We start from the raw sequence: 19,392 nt of genomic DNA, 5'->3' as shown, positions 1-19,392 counted from the left end.
GAAGAGGTCTTGCCGTACCACACGGTGATCCCATTGGTGTTGACGCTCTCGATGGTGCAGCGGTAGAAGTTCACCAACACAGGTACTGGCATCCCCCATCGTTTGAGGCACCTCAGGAAATAGAGGTGCCGCTGAGCCTTCTTCAACATAGAGTCCGTGTTCACAGTCCCGGTTGGTTCATTAGAAATGTGAATTCCCAAAACTTAAAGCTGATGACTGTTTCAACAATACTGAGTGGGCTGTGAGTGTGCGGCCTGTGTCTCCGAAAGTCCACTATTAGGTCTTCTGTTTTACTCACGTTCACGTCCAGGTTATTGCTATGACACCACCTCAGCAGCTGTATGACTTCATCCCTGTAAGTGGACTCGTCATAATCGCTGATCAGGACTATTATAGTGGTGTCATCTGCAAATTTAATGATGTGGTTGTTTCTGTGTCTTGCTGTGCAGTCATGAGTGAATAGGGAGTACAACCTTGGACTCAGACAGCAGTCTTTTGGGGTGCCAGTGCTCAGGGTGAGTGGTGTTGATGTTTTATTACCTATCTGCACCACCTATGGTCTCTCGATTAGGAGGTCTAGCAGCCAGTTGCAGACAGAGTTGCACAGTCCTAATCCCCTGAGCTTTGTCACCAGTTGGCTGGGTATGATGGAATTGAATGCTGAACTGTACTCCATAAACAGCATTCTCACATATGAGTTCTGGTAGTTTAGGCAAAACAATTTCTTGGGTATGCAACATTTCTCACTTACTAGCGTTTTCGAAACACGAGATCTGTTCATAACATCTTATCTTTACTGTATTGTACTGAGTTTCTAACTAAATACCCGCCACTGCCAAGTGGGAATGAGAAAAAATATCATGTTTGTTTTTTGTAATCGAGACGACTGTACACAAAACACTATGCAAATCTAAGTACTGTGAAACTTTCGATTTGCTATCTCAACTATTTGGAGGTGCAATTGGCCCTACTTTGGTTCCTCCTATTAATGCAGTAGAACATCTTTCTCCTAGGAAACACTCTTTCTTGTTTTCCTATTTCCTACCGGTAAAACAGACTTCAATGTTCCTGTTTTCTAAGTCCATAACGAATTCATGCCTCCCGAATTCAAACATCACCCCGCCTTCCTTGTTGTGCGTGCTGTACTTATGACGTCTTACGTAAGGCGCGTAAGCGGGAAAAACAAAAATGGCTGGTGCGCGGTTGTTTTGAATCACACAGAGGAAAATTAATAAATCATAATAATCTGATCAATCAAGAAAGGGGTTTCAGAATATTATTACATGTACAATATTGCTCAAATCTAATTTTATTTGAAAGCATTCTTTGAAAAGGTAAGTGTTAAACTTGTTTCACTTTTTAAATAAACGGAAGCGCAGATTTAGTACTTTATGGAGGGCTAGTGCCGGAGTGGTTATCTTTACATTCAGTTGTTAATGGGTATTACGAAAATTATTTTCAGTTGTGTTTTTTATCCCGTCGGTAAAAGGCGATTGTTTTAATGTGGTAAAACGTAGTAATATAACTGTCAGCTTGATTAACCTTTACTTGTTTCATAAGAAAGGAATTAGTTGTAAGTTTGTTATGTTGTAAGCTGATAAAAAATCGCTAGGTTTATCACATCAGGTGTATTAATATAGCATCTGATATAAGTTATTTAACAAATGAATGTTCTTGTGCTGTAGAGCGATTAGAATATAAAAAAAATGTTTTTCCAATACAAAATACATGTAAACTGCTGTGCCCTCAAAATTCAGGCGAATTTCGAATCGATTTTGAATTATTTAGAATTAATTTACCGCGCATTAGCGGTCAAATAGACAATTTTTAACAATAATAAAACAACAGTGTATTAGTAAAATGCAGCTCTTTTGACGGCAAGTACATTCTTATGTCAGACAGACGTCTAGCTGATATTGTGACTGTTGTTGTTTCCCAGGACTGGGAAAAAAGATGATAAACGATTCTGCAAAATCACGGTTCAACCATCTCCTCCAACCCATCAGAGACCTGAGCAAGAACTGGGAAGTCAATGTGGCTGCTGAGTTGGAGGAATATCTGGATGAGGTGAAAACAGATTAAAACCAAAACTGATTGTTGCCAGTTTTTGGATGCTGCTACATAGATCCTTTTTTTGAGATGTAAAATAACACACAGAATGTCCAAGAATTTTTAACATTCTGTCGAGTTTACATAGATCTTTGCTTTAAATGCAAAAAGGGGAAGAAATTATCTTCTGTATTGCAAGAAAAAAATGTAAACACTGATTTTACATTACAGGGTGTATTTAAATTTAATTTTTATACAGGAGAGCCGACTATCCACTTATTTTTTTTCCACTAAAGCAACGTTAATCTGGAAAATTTAACTTGAGTGTACTTATGTAGTCCACCTAATCGTGCTTTTTTATGCTTAAGGTTACTTTTTTCCAAAAGAGTTATTGTGGTTACACAGTGAGGCCCAATTTATTTATTTTCTAGACACTATTAAGAGAAAATGTAATTTTGGAGAATGCAGGAGAAATTGTGCAATGCGCTAGTAAAACCTCATTTTGTGTATTGTTTACAATCTTGATCACCACGGTACAACAAAGCTGCTTTAGAGTCGGTCAAGAGAAGAGCAACCCGATCCCTTCCTGGGCTCAAAGGAATGTCCTGCACTGACAGGCCTAAGGAAGTGGACCTTCTCTGAACAGAGAGGGCTAAAAGGTTACAAAGACTTTGACAAAGTCATCACAGTGGACTTCCCCAGAATCAGCACTGGACCGTGAGCCAGCGGACACAAGTGGAAACTAAGGGAGAGTGCACTGAAAACCAAGAACAGCAGGCAATTCTTTACATAAAATGATGTTGCTCCACAGCCATGTTGCTGGAGCTGATACCCCTTTTCAAGAAACACCTGAATGGAATCCTGGGAACAGTTAGCTCCTAAACACCAGATGCCCTGTCCTCCTCTTTTATGTAAACAGTTTTATGTTCCATTTGTATTTGCATAAATCCAGTTAACTTATGCTTTTACAGTTTGCAGTTATTTGAGAGGGTTCTCATGTTATAGAGATTCAATTAATCATAACCGATGCATAGCTAAGGGTGAAAAAGTTGAATGTTACGTAAGAGACGAGCTGTAGATAATGTTATTTTTTTCTGTTATATAGTTGGATCAGATCCCAATTTCCTTTGATGATGGTGCAACAACAATGAATTTCGCAGAGGCAGCTTTGCTTATTCAGGGGTCGGCATGTGTATACAGTAAAAAGGTGAGTGTAAATTTGAGTAGTTAAGCATAACTGTTGCAATTAATGCTTAGCGTCTATTTTATGTTCTTTGTTTTCAATGTAGACAATTCTGCATATTTCTTATCTCTTAATGAAAAAAAATACTATTTTACAAAAAAATGTACAGTATATGAAACTTTATTTCTTAATTATGCTTGTTTTTAGGTGGAATACCTTTACTCTCTGGTGTATCGAGCCCTGGACTTCATTTCAAATAAAAAGTAATAAAGAAATCTTCTGAATCAAAGTTTTTTTTTAGATCAGTAATTTGCAATCACGTTTCATATCATTATGTATTATATTTGCCCTGGGGTGGAGAGGTGGCCCTGTAGCTAAGGATCTGTGCCTGTGGCTAGAAGGTTGCCGGTTCAAATCCCGCAGCCGGCAGAGGAATCCTACTCTGTTGGGTTCATGAGCAAAGCCCTTAACCCCAACTGCTTCAGGGGCACTGTACAAAGGCTGACCCTGTGCTCTGACCCCAAGCTTCTCTCTGTCTGTGTGTCTCATGGAGAGCAAGTTGGGGTATGTGAAAAATCAAATTCCTAATGCAAGAAATTGTATATGGCTAATAAAGTGATCTTAAATACGTCTTTACGATTAGAATGTTTTGTTTTGCCCTTTGCATATAAGTTAAATATTTTTCCAGGTAGCTATATTATTAGTACAGTGGCAAGTATTGTAGGTTAATGAAGTATCCTCAGTTTGAAGTACTGTGTTGATCTTTTTAAATGTCAGTGTAAAGGCAAGTCATATATCTTGTTTCTCTTTCATCCCAGGCGAGACAAACAAGCACCATCTGTTGGACGGGATGGTGTAGATAATGATGCCACTTTTGCATACAGAAATGATGATGAGGAGGTAATTTCTGAGCAGATTATTAATTTATAAATGCTGCTTTCTGTGACAAAAGTTAATTAATCATCAAAGGAGAAGGAGTGGATGGAATATCTAAGAAGGATTTTTGACTTATTTTGACATGTTTGAGAGGTCAGATACCTCTACTTTTGAGTAGGTTGTTGTCTATAGCATTGTCTTGTCAGTGTCTTGTCTGTGTTCGCACCGTAGACCTGGAGAATGATATCTCGCTCCTCTATATACTTACATATGGCTGAAATAACAAATAAACTTGAACTAGTTCATGAATCATTGTTTTAGAGTAGTGAGTACAGCAGTGTATAGTCATGGCTAAGGTTCTGAACTTGTTATCGAAAGGTTGTAGGTTCAAATCCCAGGTGAGACACTGCTGCTGTACCCTTGAAAAATGTACATCATTGGTCGTGCAAAATATCCAGCTGTATAAGTGGATGAAAATGTAAGTCCCTGTGGATAAAAGCATCTTCCAAATATATGTTTATATTGATGTGATGGGCGTATTATGCTATGGCTTAACCTGCTTGCTTGAGTGTCAACCGTCCAGCAGAAAAATTAGTTATTTAGGACCCCCATGCAGAATGTGTCATTAGGCAAGCTGTAAAAGTGTAGACAGAGTGGAGGAAGAATGCAGAATGACAAATACAATTAAGAGATAGGAGCTTATTATGGAATTTACAGTTTTTCAGGAAGGATTGTCATGGAGGATTACAAGTTAAAAGGCAAAAGACAACATGGTTGTCGTCATCCTTCTGGAACATCTGTTAAAATAAACGCACATTTTCTCTTATTTTGTTTTAAAATACTGCTATTTTAGGTTATATTTCCAACATCACTAAATTATATACATTACAGGCAGCAGCATCTGTTGATGAACGTTGTAGGTTTCAGGAGCTGCAATATTAGAAATTTGGAAGGAATCACAATTGAATTCTATGGCCTAATTCTCTCACCTGTTTTCTAATTCAGTGACGTCTTTCGTGCATTAGAGTAACTGACTGCCCTGCCAGAGAACCTGCACTTCATGCAGATTACAGCATTTCATAATAACAAATTATGTATTATAGTCCCAACGGTAAACTTAGTGTCTCATTTTTCCCTCTTAGCTTCTCTCTTTGGATGACATTGGCGACAACAGCAAGACAAATTGTGAGCTCAGGAAAGAAATTGGTTCCAAAGTAAGTTGCAAGTCTTTGAATGTCAGCTGTTCTTCCTTTGTTCCAGGAACTAGGATGCGCTGAGCATATTTATATAGCATTTTAGTTTTTAGGAAAAGTGGATCATTAACTTTATAGAAAGACGAAATACACTAAATATAGCTGTTCACTTAAAAATTAAATAACACAATAAATGAAAGTTGTACATATACTTTCATTGGTTTTCTTTTTGCTTGATGTCAATTTAGTTCTCTATTTTTTATTAAATGTATTCATTAGAATTATTTGTGGAGACCCTACTGTATTGAAAATGCAAATTGTATTAACTGTGGTCTAAAATAGCAGAAAATATTTCAAGTCACTGTAAAGATCATTGAAGCTTTAAAACAAATAACTGTGTTGTCAGCTTTATATGTCACTACTACCATGTACTTACTTTTTAATTTCAAATTTTCAGACATTGACAATAGCTCCTCTAACACCCCTGGCTTTGAGTCCACCAGACGAAGAAAATAAAATAAATCTCCTCAGGTAGAGACTAATCGTTTTTCAAATATCTGAGCAGGTTATCAACTTTGAAGGGCTCTTTAGAATACTATTTTCATCTGAATTGCACCCAAAGGGATAATTGAGCTCTGAGTGTTCTGTTATTGTCTTAATGATTAATGGAATCAAATTCATGATAATGATACAAACGTTAACTCACTTTGAAGAACCGTATCATTTCAAATAAAGTGCTTAGAAACGAAGCTATAGTGCAGGATATAGATGAACAGAAAGGCTCTTAAAACATACAAGAATTAACACATTCAGTCTGCCATTTGCCAGAAAGAAAGAAAATAGCAATTGAATAAGAAGACTTACTGCAAATATTTTAATGTGGAAGTTCTTCAATAGCAGAAATGTATACTGGTTTATATATTGAAGGTAAATGTACCAAAATCCCAATCCAGGATTGAACATATGTGAATTTTCATATTTGGGCCCAGTTTTTAATTCACATCACCTCTGGCAAAGCTCCATGTGTAAGCTACATAACTGGAAATCATGAACTGAGATAAAGGATGCTAAAGAAAATGCAGAACTTTTATTTTATTCTCTGCAAATTACTCTGTTGTTTTACATCTTTATTGTTGTAGAGTTTATGACTGCTTTAGAAATGTAGTATTTTTTGCCATTTAAATTCTGATGTGGTTACATTTCATATACAGTACATTTAAAAAAATATTTGACAGTTTTAAAAATAAGCATTGTCATTAAATAACATTTTATTCATGTTTTGTAGCAACAAATGTGAGATTCTAGCGAGCTACAGTGATTTTCGTATGCATAATTCCACTCCCCATGGAAATGGGACCTTCCTGCTGGTTGCTGCTGGAGATACTTCCCAGTCTTTATGGAATTTACAGATAAACCACAAAGATAATTCAGGTAAAATTACTCTCTAGAACCTATGGAAGTCTTTAAAATGTAAAGGGGCTTATTGTTCTATTGAACTTGCTTCATGGATGCATCCATACATTATGTAGATCATACAAATACCCTATATCAATACAGATACCCAATATCAATTGGCTATTTTGTCTAGAGGGTCTAACGTGAGTGGGCTGTGCGATTTAGGTGATGCAAACGTTTGAATCTTTGATCTGACTACATACTTTGCCCAAGCATTGTTGCTTTTGATTTTGATTATGAATCAGCACCCTCTCTGTCATAGGTCATGGAGTTTTTGAAACACATCGCTTTCGTTTTTGCTTATATTAATCTTGACTGAAGTCAGTCTTTTATTTTTAAAGCTTTACTTTTTAAGAACAGTTTGGAAGCAAAAGAGAAACTAATAAAGTTATGAAACGTGTCCACAGCAGAGTCCTTTTTTACTGTGCGTGAATAAAATCCAGTAACCAGTGATATGACAAGAAATGGATTGACATTACTATTGCCCCTATTGATATAATAACAGTAATCAAGCTCTCTGATTCTAGTAGTACATGAAGATGCCATGGATGTCAACAGGATGGTTCTACAAGAAGTGAGTGACCATGAGGCTTTAGAACCAGCTCTGAATATCTCTGAAGAAGGTAAAGTTCATATGGTGGATGTGTAATGACTTGAACATTTGTGTCATTTTTTAACATCGTGGCTGTGATGCATTACTTTATACTGATGGTACTGTGTATTGGTTGTGTTTGGTAAATGTTAATTTTCAGTTACTGGACTCTTATGTTGTAGTTAGCGTGAACATAAGTGAACACAATTTATTTTTAAAGGACACTGCTAGGAGAAGTAGATGCAAATGTACTGTATATGTTTTAGATGAAAAATTGGCAAATTATTTTTTTGTAGAGATGGAACAAGCTTTTTTGCCTGATTTGTAGAGAAGCAATTTTATTTGTGAAAAAACATCACAGACATACACTACAAAGAAAATTAAATCTGGAGAATTGTAAGGAACTGTCAGTACAGACAGAATTTAGGCACTTAAAAAGAATTTAGATGTGCAGTGAACAGTTTTCACGATACCATGAAAGGAAATGGACAGCATCATAAAACTTTGAGCTCGGTCACAAGAAACATTTATAAAAGAATGTGTCAGTGCTTCAGAAGCTTTTTTGGCTCCAGAAACTCTTATCTGGCTGGACAATGGCAAATTGAATTAACACAATCACCCAGGATATTGGTGATTTTGATTTTGAGTTCTGCTCACTACTTATGGATGACGGACAAAACAAATACTACTAATACTACTAAAAACTGGCTAAAACTGTTGACATCATGGTGAGATGATTTCTTATGCTAAATATCAATTTATTTTTCTGACTTTTTATTTTACTTACTAGAAAATGTCCTGTTGCCTAAAATATGACCAGGCATTTAATTTTCTGTCATGGTATCATGTCTACCTATATATCAATAATTAAATTTCCCTTTTTTTATTTTCTTCCGATGCTGATTAAAACCACTATGAAGATGCAGGGGAAGCTTTTGATCCACAAGGAGATGACAATGAGATGGATGTGGAAGTTGGACCAGTGCATGACATACACATTGAGCGACATCAGGTACGATTCTTTCTTTCCTCCATTTCCTCCCAACGATGAAAGCATGGCTGTTATTAAGGTTGCCAAGTATGTCTGGCAACCAGTCATGTCCGTATAGAAGATATATTGTATTCAAATTGCTATTCTTTCTGTGTTCTTCAAGATCTCTGGTGATAGACGTATGCTAAGGGAACGTCCTCCTGTACCATCTGAAAACGAGAAGGATAAAGTACTGGTAATATGCATCAAATTATTAGTCACATTTATTACTGCAAAGGCGTGGGGATGGTTTTGACATTACTACTTTTTTCTACTACCTATAGTAACATACAGTAATAAATACAATCTCTCTTTTTTAGGAAATTCTGGACCCGTGGAAAAGTCTTGATCCTTTCAAAGCCTCTGAAGACAAGCCCTTAAAGAAAGGTTGGTGTTGCTTATATTTATCATCAACAAGAAGTCTATGGTGAAAGGCACAAGCTAGTAGCAAGTGTGGCTACTCTTTGAGGCAATACAAGCTGTACAGGTTGTCAATGCTCCAATGTACGACCTAACAAAAACACTTCTCTCTTGCTGTTTTGACTGTTTTTCCATGTTGATTTTCAGCAGGATCGACATTCAGCAAGTTAAATCACCTCATCACTTGTGCCCAGTCATTGTTCTCACTATTGAGATGATTAGGCATTAATTCAATAGCCAAAATCACTCAATTCTATGACGGTCAATCATGAATGAATAATTGGAATAATACCAAAGCTTTGAGTATCCAAAATCCATATACTTTAACTAAAATCATATGTGCTTAACTAGAGATATGTTGCTTTTGATGCACAGTACTTGTTTGAACATGACAAGATCTTTTGCTTTGTGATAAAAACTAACCTAGTTATGTATGTATGATCCACATTAAGTAAAAAGCTCATAGGTGTTATAAGAGGTGTCGTATATGTGAACTGCAGATGAGTATAGGTAAAAGACAATGTATGTTTCAATATATTCTATAAATCCCATTAACTTTGATATTTAATTCTTGCTTTCACCAGGCAGATATTATATAATCCCTCAGCGTGTTCAGGAAGTAGAAGGAAATAAGAGAAAAAGAAAAGTTCCTAATAAGCTGCTGGATTTCCTGAAGTGGTTCTCTGGAGTGTGTGAGTAGACTAATCTATCTGTTATCTACTACTTAATATATCTATGGAGGATGTTTGCTTTTTTGTTAGGAAGAGTTGTACTTAAAAAGGTACAAAATGTACAGGTATTAGTCTTTAACGTGTGGCCTTGTACAATAGAGCTGTACCTTTTGGAAAGAGATGTACTATTCCTTTTTCAATCTTAATGTGTCTTATGGTAAATCTGAATATTTTAAAGCATTTTGATCATGGATTTGAATTCATTTAGTAATTTTTAATGTAATTTTAGCTTCTGAATCCTCTGGCCGGAAGATTAAGAAGGGACCTACATTTGCAGGTAATGTTTTTTTTCTTTACAACATTGCATGTTTTGTGAGCATTTTGTTTGTACAACATAATTTCAGTATTTTGTTTTCTCAAATGCTTGTGATCAGAAGAGTCTTAAAATATCAGATTAAAAAATGAATATGTTAACAGTGCAAGATAAATTATTTCACAATTATCAGTTAAATTGTTTGTTTTACAGACTTGGAGGAGTTGCACTGCAAGCAAGTGAAAGAAAGGCTAGCAGCACAAAAAATGTTAAAGAGGAAAACAGTAAGTTGATACATTATACTTGCATTATGAAGGTATTAAAATTGTAGCCTTATGTGTAAGAATCTGTGATGTATGCATTTGTCAGTGAATTTTCCAATTCAGGGCTTTAATTTAATTTTTTTTACAGTGGGTTTCAAAGTTGTAAAAGTATTTTTCTTTCAGGGAACTATATATTTTGAAAAATGTAATGAGCTGCAAAACAAAGAACTGGTAAATGCAGAAGAGCAAAATGAAGCTGAAGAAGTTCGACATGACGATTACCTAGACAATGATGGAGGGGGTAAGTGGTACTTGGCGTATTTCCCACATTTGGCTACTCGGCCTTTGCTTGGCAAATGGTGTAAGTCGTTCTCACCAACATGAGCCCTGGATTTTCTGTTCATTTTTGTCTTATTTCACGATGCCTGTTGACATCTGATATTGATAAGAGGCAAAGGTTAATGGTTAATTCTTAAGGTTTCCCTATTCTTTATATTATTGTACGATAGCCTAAACGAAGGTAATACCCATATGCTTTATTAGACATTTTGTTGACTGTGACTGTAAAAGACCCTTTTGTGCAAATACTTTTTGAATTAAAATTCTTAAAAATGGTTACCAGGAAAATTAGATAATGAAGACAAGCACACTGACCATAAACAACAGCGAGGGGAAGTGACCAGGCTTGTTCTGGAAGTTTGTGGCTGGCTGGGCACTGATGTTGCATGCTGGAGCAGGGTCTTTTGCTCAGGTTGCTGCAGCAAAATACCTATACCCATAAAAAGGTGCAAATGTAAATAACTTTGGATAAAAGTGCCAGCCAAACAGATGAGTAGTCGTAATAATGCTAGAACAAAATTGTATTCAAATGAGGCAAATAGAACATATCAGTCATTACTTTGTAGAAACACATTGCTGAAGTGTTTGAAATGTTTTCGATTATGCAGTCTAGGCTGCCATCTTGTGGACCCAGGAGCTGTAACTTGCATTGCAAATTTTATGGTTTGTCTCCACCAGTATAGCTCCTCATTATGAAGCCTCTAGGCCGCCCAGGATTCAAACACAAGCAACTATAGTTGTTCGCTTCTTGGAAGCATAACAACAAGAAAATAGACATTTATAAGGGCACAGACTTCTATGAGTAATGTAAAATAAAATTCTGCACTATAGAAAAGTGTGTTAAATTCTATAGTGTATCCTGACATTGTCATACTAAAAATGATTTAATAAGAGAGTGATTAAGGTTCTTGGAGGCAAATACTTATATGCTCTAATATATAGATATATATATATGCTCTAAAATTACCAAAACAGACAAGAAACTGTTAATCGCAAGAAACCACACTTTATTTGTGACGATGTGCATCCACCCCCACACTTAAACAATTAATTTAAATCTTTGTAATATACTGGTGGTTTATGACTGTGATTAGGTTTGTGAGTTTCCTATACTTGCAGTTGTGGTAGCAGTTGTGATTGCTGTTAGAAAGTAGTCCCTTCAAAGGTGATAGCCCTTTAAGTCTTTACAGGTAGTTGATCTGATCACTGTTAACCACTGGTGTTTCTTAGCAGTTAGTAGTCATTTTGATGATGGTTAGATCCTAGGTACTCATACTGAGCGTTCTTTTTCTGCATTACCAGTCATGGCATGATACAGTATGTTTAGAATTGGCAAACCCCCATGTCTTAGATGTTCACAAATTCAAAAGTGATGGATGCACTGTTTTGTCTTAATTTCTTAGCAAGCATTGAGTAAAAGGGTATGTGAGCTTAACAATTTTCTTAGCTGTGTGCCTTTCATAATCTTTCAGAGCTTATGTACCCACAGGTTAATTCTTAAGCAGTGTATAATATCAAAGGAAAATGTTTGTGATGCATTTCTGAACTGTTTTCATTATGATGAAACTGAACTTTCTGTTTCTTAATTCACGTTTACCTAATAAGCCTACTACATCTTTCTGGATTTTGAACTGGAGATTTGTTATTTTAGGTGATTTTTCGGATCACGAGGACTTTGCCGAAGACTGTCCCGCACAGAGAGCGGAGGACCTGGAAGTGGTTGCAACAGGTGAAAGTTTTATTCCATTTCAACAGAATGTGATGTTTCCTATTTGTGTCCTCCTCCTATCTGTCTTGATCAACAAAAAGTCCTTATACCTTTAACATTAAAAGAGCTTATATAAGAGTAATAATGGTAGAAAACTTAAATGAACTTTTAGGCATTAATTCAACACTTTTATTCCAGTTATCTTGTAGTTATTCAGTACTGCTAAAGGTTATGCCTTTGTCTTTCAAAGGGTTTTGAAGTCAAGTAAAAGCTCAATGTTGTAATTTTCATATTTAAATGGTTACGGATAGGCGCGCTGTATTTCAAAGCCTGCAAATTCACTGGGCACAAAATAATATATATATACACTGATTCTGCTTACATAATTAAATACATAGAATTAAAATAATTCTACATATTGTATTTAATTAAGACATATTTAATGAATGTATTGATGACAAAGTCCTGACATGAATCAAAGGCCATACGTAATTTCCCAGTGAAAATATTGTATATTACAGAATACGTGCTATAATATCAATATACAGTGCCTTCAGAAAGTATTCACCTCCCATTGATTATTTCTCGTTCTGCTGTGTTGCCAAGTCAAATTAAAGCATATTTAAATGGGATTTTTTTCCACACCTGTAGAAGTAATTCTCTATTATGTTAAAATGAAATAAAGTATTTAGATGTTTTCAGAATTATATTAAAAATTAAAATCTGAAAGTTACGTGATTAATAAGTATTCACCCCCTTTGTTTAAGCAACCTAAATTGGGTGAGGTATTAAATTATCTTGAGAGATCACAATAAATACCCATTGTCACTCCCAGGTGACACTGAAACCCAGTGTCACTCCCAAAGCCCCAGCTGAATATACATGGAAAGAAAATTTGGTTTGGAGGATGCATCAGTTGATTTATCCTTGCAGTCAAATCTGCAAAGATTTAACAAAATGTGTGTATTATAAACAACAATATACAGTACATTATGTAGAGCCTATGTTGTTAAGCTCCCCTGTCTTGTCAATCAGCAAAGCAGCAGTTCTGTTTCCAGGAGCCCATGAAGTACAGTAAACTGTGTGTTCTTATTTAAAGTGTTGTTGGCATTCCACTTTAAAGTCCTAAATTTAATTTAGAGACAAGTTAGTGTAACGCATACGGCCACCATTGGTTGTGAGAGCCGGCTTACCAGCGCGGTGACGTCACCGCCCTTCACAGTGAATAGCAGGGACCTCTGCCATCGAGCTGACGGGAGATTTCCCTTTGGCTCAAGTGGCTGGGTCCCTGTTGAGTAAAGCCAGAGGCCCGGGTTCGAGTCCCCAACGGTGGGGGGCCGACCCGAGGCGGCAGAGGCGAGGGCGCATACCCACGTGAACCCCGGAGCGTTACATTATTATACGTGAGGTGACACTGAAGACAGTTCATAATAGACTGTAAATTGTCGGCTTAATATGAAAAATATCAGATTCTTATCAGAAAATGAACTCATGTTTTTTGGCTTGCAATCTGATGAAACATTACATTAGTATTTTTTAAAATGAAATGAATAAAGCGAAGACAAACTGTATTAAAATGTATAATTCATTTCTTTCAGCACCTGAAAGAGAAGGGTCATCTTATGAAGATCTGATCCTAAAACATGTGGTATGTATGTCACTGAAATATCCAAATATTTCAGAACACCAAAATGAGTGTTTCGCATCAGTTTCACATCATATTCATTTGTCTTTTGCAGGAACTATTTATTGCTGAGTCACAGAAGTATGCTCAAGAGACAGCTTTGTCTCTAAAGATAAAAGAATGGGAAGACAAAATGGGTCCCCACCTAACAGCACAGGTAGTTTTTCATTGTTCTTAATTTTGATTGAATTTAATGTAATTGTGAACTGTCCCATTTAAATATTAATAGCAAGTAAACCCCTTAATATTTACAGTAACTATTTTTTAAATGACATCTCAAATGGTTTAATTTTAAACCATACATCTTAACAAAGAACAGGAACAAAGAAATGGAAAAGAAATACCAACCCTCATTCTTACTATAGTTTAAGAGCTTATCTGCAATTGTTCTTTATTGAAAACAGGATCTGTATTGATAGGTTTTAAATTCACAGGCCTTTCACATCTAGTATCAAATAAATTTGAATTAAATTGTTTCATATGGTATTAATTAAAAATGCAAGTTTAAGATAGGTATGATTGCCTTTAAATTTTCTTTCCTATATAGGAAGAAAGGTTAGCATTTGACATCCATGACTATGGGGGAAAGATCATAAGTGCCTTTGACAGCGTTGGAGAGAGGCGCACATTTGCTTCAATTGTGAAAGGGAAAGAGGAATACGAGGTGTGCCGGTACATGTTGGCATCTCTGCAGCTTGTAAGTACTTACACTCCTCAGCCTATGAGGACTCATGTTGCTGCTTTTCCAAACTGATGTTTATGTATTATTTGAAAACTATAATATAGCTGTTTACAAACATGGAGAAGCTAAAAATTAACTTTCTGTGCAAGAGCTATAGCATACATTTCATATTACCTTGTTTAGGATATAACTTATTTTTAGTATTATTTAAAATGTATGTTGTGATAAATCATACACAGTACCAAGAGGCATTCATTTAAAAAAATGAGTATATAGTAGGAACTAATAACATTTTTTGTGTTTTAAAGTACAATAAATGCTAGTATTCTACACCTACTATCTTTATAAATAATGCATTATTTCTTTCCTTGTAGGCCAATGACTACACTGTGGAGATACATGAAAAACCAGGACTGGAAGAATCTCTTGATTCAATGGCGCTTACACTGCTTAGCAAACGGCAAGCCCATGAAAGATTTAAAACATACACCGCTCCTTCCATTTCCGAGACGACATAATGATTTTGAAACTTTATTTTCAAGACTGTGAGCAAAAAAAACTCAGGTTTTCCTAATTTTCATAGGTTTGGAATCACCAGTTGTGTATTTTAGTGCCACCCAATTTGGAATCCAACTTAATCAGCCTAATGTTATTTCTCCAACCCTGGTATGCCATGGGGGGGAAAACCAGGCCCTTTAAGTACACTTCTTCAACGTGGACACATATTGGGACTGTTCATCATGGCAAATGCAACTGCACAGTGTCATGCAGGTGTCATGGGAGGGGGGATCCTCTATCGCTGACAATGGTGCAAACTTGTAGGCACACGTCAACGCCTAGGAGGTACTGCCGTGCAGCAGGCTGAGGAAGTCCTGACCAGGCCCTGGTGACTCTTGGTCAACTGTGCATAGCCATTGGGGATCCTGGCGACATTCAGCTAAGGACATAACCCAGACACCAAGCAGTGACGTCTGGACTATGGGGCTTTACTGGGTGAATCTCTCATGAGCCTAGGTTTTTATTTCTACTCTTCATAAAACTTTTTGCTCACCTGAATTAGATTTTTTTTTTTTAGTTGTCTGTAAAATTAAATGACATGATATAAAATAAAGCTACAGCAAAAGCAACATTTAATCATTGATTTTACTGCCACAATGTACATTTATCTAAACTGCATTGTATTTTTCGGCATTGCATGCAATTGAAAAAAGTTTATAAATTATTTTGACCGTAATCAAGTTGTCATAGCTGCTTTTAGAAATATAAACATCATTAGTTACAACTGAATTTCTTTCAGCATTTGAAATCCTGTCTCGTGTTGGTTTGTTAGATTTTGGACATCAGTTCTAATGCTGTAAAAAATGTTGATGCGTTGTCTGTATAATTTGGTTTCATGTAAGTTAGGAACTAAGCAAATCTATCAAGTACACAGTGTTTTGCAGTACCCTTTCTCTGCCCTTCTATCTTTATATACAGTATATAAAATGTAATGTATTTATGTAGGAGCCAAATATTTTTGTAAAAAAATACTTAACAATGGGATTACAACTTTCCAAAGTGTCATTTTCAGCACTGGGTAAAAATAAAATTGTCATATTGACTTGAACCAACTGTCTTTGAACACAGTTTCAAATGATTATGTTTAGAGAATTGTTATTAAGGATAACAATATTAAATGTATCTCAAAAACCAGTCATCAAAGTACAATAATCCCTTGTAAGAGTTCCCTTCCTGAAAATCCTCGAGGTTGGTTAATTTGCGGTGGGTAATAAGATCTGATTGCGAACAATAGTTTGAATTGTGAGTTCAGTTCTCATAAACCTATTAGAATTTCATCCAAATAAGTAAATGCCATATATCTTAGAAATAATATTGTATATGCTGTATATATTTTTTAAAACATGTTTCTAGCCTATTTTTAGATGTTATATCTGGGCCAGTATATTATCCTGATTATTAGGAATTGTTAAGGATTTAGATTGGAATCTTTGTTCACAATGTAATAGTTTTTGGATAGGTTACTGTGCATTCTGGAGATTCTTATGAAGACTGAAAAGCTTTAGTAATTCTTGTGATATCTCTTTTGTATGAGTTAGAAACTCATTTTTTATTTGCACTATTTTATGCAAAATAAGCTGTTCTATTTTTTTAGAAGAGATATAATGGTTAAAATTCTTAAAAGAACTAGGCATTATTTATGAAAGTTGTGCTAACAGAAAGCATACATTTAAATCTCATATTAGCAGCAAGTTGTAGGATGAACTTGGAAATATTATATGATCATATAAAGTATGTTGATATTTGTACATATTATTCATATACTGAAACTTTGAATGACATACTTTATAAAAGCTTGAGAAGTCTGTGTGTGTGCCCTACGATGGACTGGGATCCTGCCTAGGTTGTATCCTGCCTTGAGCCTGTTGGTGATCCTCTGCTGGATAAAGCGGTTTAAAAAAATGGACGGATGGATGGATGCTGTTGAGCTAAAAAATGTAAATTTTAAGAATGTCACAACAATACCGATTATTTGTATTAATACATTTACTAATCACTTTTCAGTAGCTAAAAGCACTGTACACCAGCGCATACATAACATATATATATATAAACAGGAGTGATGATAAAACTGTAAATTGACCCACTAAAACCAACAGTACAATTTACACTTATTGAAAAGAATAGAGCATTGTGGTTTGGCCACTCAGTGACTGCACAAAACTGTCTCCCCCATAGAACCTATTGGAAACCTTTCTTTCCATGGTTTGACTGGATTGTGTTATTCCAAAGGTCCCTCCTGGAGCATTATTGCAAATTCTGTTTCTAAGTGAATAACTTCACGTATGTTTGCATGTGCTTTTTGATACTCTCTGCAATTTGCTTATCAGATTTGCTTCTGTTGTAATAATCCAGGAAAAGCCCATCTGGATTGAGAAGATAAATGATGATGGTGTGATCTACTATGTAGTCATTGTCATCATCCTTTGGGCCCATGCTATAGTACACTCTGTAAGCCTTCCCAGCTGCTTTCACCTGCTCGGGAGTCCCTGTCAGCCCAAGAAGACGAGGGTGGAAATCTTTCACATAATTTGCCATGGCCTTAATGTCGTCCCTCTCTGGGTCTACTGTGACAAAAATGGGCTGCACCCGTGGGAGCTCCTTGTGTTCATCCAGAATACTGACCACGCTGGACATCTTCTCAAGCTCATCAGGACAGATATCCGGACAATGAGTGAAACCGAAGTACATGAGAACCCACTGACCCAAGAAGTCCTTCTTGGTCCTTGGCCTCCCATGGTGGTCCACCAGGTCGAAGTCTCCCTGCCCAATTGCCACTTTCCTCAGCTGCTCAATTCTCCGCAGCTGTTCTTTCTTTTCCTTCTCAGATCGCACACAGTACCAGGTGGCTAAAATGCTGCCTCCGAAAATCAAAGTCACAAGCAGGCGAGTTTTTAATTTGATCTGAGGTGTGGATGCGGACTTTGAAGAGTTGCCATTTGGAGCTCCCTGTGAAAACGGTCTTGGAAGTGAAAAACTAGAACAGTACAGTTTATACCTATCCATCGGTCCGGCAATTCTGAACAAGCCATTGTTCATGTATTTTAACCCATGACAGGAACCAAATGTCATTGACAGGGACCTTTGAACTTGGAATACGGCTTCCTTACAGCTGGGCCTGGAAGATCCCAGACATCTTAAATAATTAGAGCCAGAAATCAACAGGCTTCCACAAGTAATGGGTAGGCTCAGTCTTCTGTAGTTCAGAAGGCAGTGCATCCTTGAGTTTTGATGCTGTAGTCTTTGATGTAATGTCTAGATCAGTATATCTACAAAACAAAAAATGCTTTAGTTTGTAGATTTCGTATATTGACAACAGATTTAATCTGAACCAAACATTCTTTAACATTTTAATAATAAAAATATAATTTCTTATTCAGACTTTTGAATTTTGGGAAGTCCAGCACACAAGTTTGATTACTAGGTTTACATTTTTGAAAATAATATTTAAAGTTAAATGACAAATCCATTTCATGAAAGAACAAGAGATTAAATGTGATACAGTTTGATTGGACAGATAATTCAGTCTAGAACCGTATATTTCGAGATATATTGTAGTAGACAAAATATTAACTTAATATTAACAAGTACAGGAACCGCAGTCATTAAACACAGTACATTTATACTCAAGAACTGCTTTTGCTTCTAACCTTGAAAACGAGGCAGGGACAATGTAAACAGATAAGAATGTTAACCTCAGCTATTATTTAGATAAGATTTATTAAGAACCTCATCCCACCTCTTCCCACATTTTGTAAATAAAAAAATCATCATGTCAGCTCATAACGTTTGTCTTTTGTGTTGTAATGCTCTATTTTGTTTCGCTGCACTTAATTTCCTGCAAAATCACTTGGCAAAGCGCTTTACTCTCAAAGTATAGTTACAAAGTCGATAAAGCAAAGAATTCAATGCCAATACATTCTCGAGTGCTTCACCTCCTTCCCAGTATTTGACATAATTTGCTAATCACTAATTTATATTTAACTGTTTAACATCTTCATTAACCCTTATTATTTTATAAGGTAGTAAATATACTAAAACTGCCGGCTTACCTGACCTCCGCGCGCAATGTCACATGGTTGTACAACAGCATTTAAAGTAAACCAAACGGTATGTGTTGAGGCGCAGATTCAATAATACTGACAACACCGAATGTTGAAATAATACTATTAAATGTGTAAATAAAAATGTAAAAATATTAAAATAATACTTTAAATACCAAAAAATAAGATTTCTCTGGGTTGAATTTCTAAATGAAGGGCAGTCACCACCCTTCCTAGGAGTGTCATTGACTACATCTCCCATTATGCACTTTTCTGCGCGTTTGAAAGAGGAAGTATACGGTAGGTGAGCGGTCCATGTGTTTTTTGGGAAGT

General features: G+C 36.0%; 2 protein-coding genes across 4 annotated transcripts; one reads left to right on the top strand and one right to left on the bottom strand.

The window, feature by feature from the left end:
- The first annotated feature begins 1,175 nt into the window (after nucleotides 1–1,175).
- Nucleotides 1,176–16,061, top strand: ncaph2 (non-SMC condensin II complex, subunit H2). Of its 3 annotated transcripts, none has more exons than XM_088924234.1 (21): nucleotides 1,176–1,334; nucleotides 1,940–2,067; nucleotides 3,155–3,256; nucleotides 3,440–3,495; nucleotides 4,051–4,132; nucleotides 5,251–5,322; nucleotides 5,759–5,832; nucleotides 6,587–6,732; nucleotides 7,287–7,379; nucleotides 8,269–8,360; nucleotides 8,503–8,574; nucleotides 8,699–8,765; nucleotides 9,383–9,490; nucleotides 9,759–9,806; nucleotides 9,996–10,066; nucleotides 10,229–10,346; nucleotides 12,036–12,113; nucleotides 13,691–13,740; nucleotides 13,832–13,933; nucleotides 14,324–14,473; nucleotides 14,833–16,061. In XM_088924234.1, the coding sequence occupies exons 2-21, from the start codon at nucleotides 1,954–1,956 to the stop codon at nucleotides 14,974–14,976; spliced, it is 1,839 nt and encodes a 612-aa protein (XP_088780360.1). In that variant the 5' UTR covers nucleotides 1,176–1,334; nucleotides 1,940–1,953; the 3' UTR covers nucleotides 14,977–16,061. The 3 variants fall into 3 exon arrangements, with proteins under 3 accessions (XP_088780360.1, XP_088780358.1, XP_088780359.1); XM_088924232.1 differs by having other exon boundaries at nucleotides 7,284–7,379; XM_088924233.1 differs by lacking the exon at nucleotides 1,176–1,334 and having other exon boundaries at nucleotides 1,846–2,067; nucleotides 7,284–7,379.
- Nucleotides 16,062–16,987: 926 nt separating this feature from the next.
- Nucleotides 16,988–19,119, bottom strand: sco2 (synthesis of cytochrome C oxidase 2). The gene is made up of 2 exons (XM_088924236.1): nucleotides 19,069–19,119; nucleotides 16,988–18,285 (listed from the first exon to the last, which is right to left on the bottom strand). Exon 2 carries the CDS (start codon nucleotides 18,233–18,235, stop codon nucleotides 17,282–17,284), a length of 954 nt encoding a protein of 317 aa, XP_088780362.1. The 5' UTR covers nucleotides 18,236–18,285; nucleotides 19,069–19,119; the 3' UTR covers nucleotides 16,988–17,281.
- Nucleotides 19,120–19,392: the final 273 nt, after the last annotated feature.

Source organism: Atractosteus spatula, chromosome 8 (assembly GCF_055471065.1).
Source record: "Atractosteus spatula isolate fAtrSpa1 chromosome 8, fAtrSpa1.hap1, whole genome shotgun sequence".
Taxonomy (NCBI): Eukaryota; Metazoa; Chordata; class Actinopteri; order Semionotiformes; family Lepisosteidae; genus Atractosteus; species Atractosteus spatula.
Note: the sequence above shows the minus strand (reverse complement) of the source record. Positions and strands in the feature narration are given on the sequence as shown.

Bases quoted from the DNA above. Each gene is read 5' to 3' on its own strand.
- sco2 (XM_088924236.1), bottom strand. From the start codon at position 18,235: ATGCACTGCCTTCTGAACTACAGAAGACTGAGCCTACCCATTACTTGT.
- ncaph2 (XM_088924232.1), top strand. From the start codon at position 1,954: ATGATAAACGATTCTGCAAAATCACGGTTCAACCATCTCCTCCAACCC. The intron at 8,361-8,502 runs GTACGATTCTTT...GTGTTCTTCAAG, and splicing joins TACACATTGAGCGACATCAG to ATCTCTGGTGATAGACGTAT. The intron at 10,067-10,228 runs GTAAGTTGATAC...TTTTTCTTTCAG, and splicing joins AAATGTTAAAGAGGAAAACA to GGAACTATATATTTTGAAAA.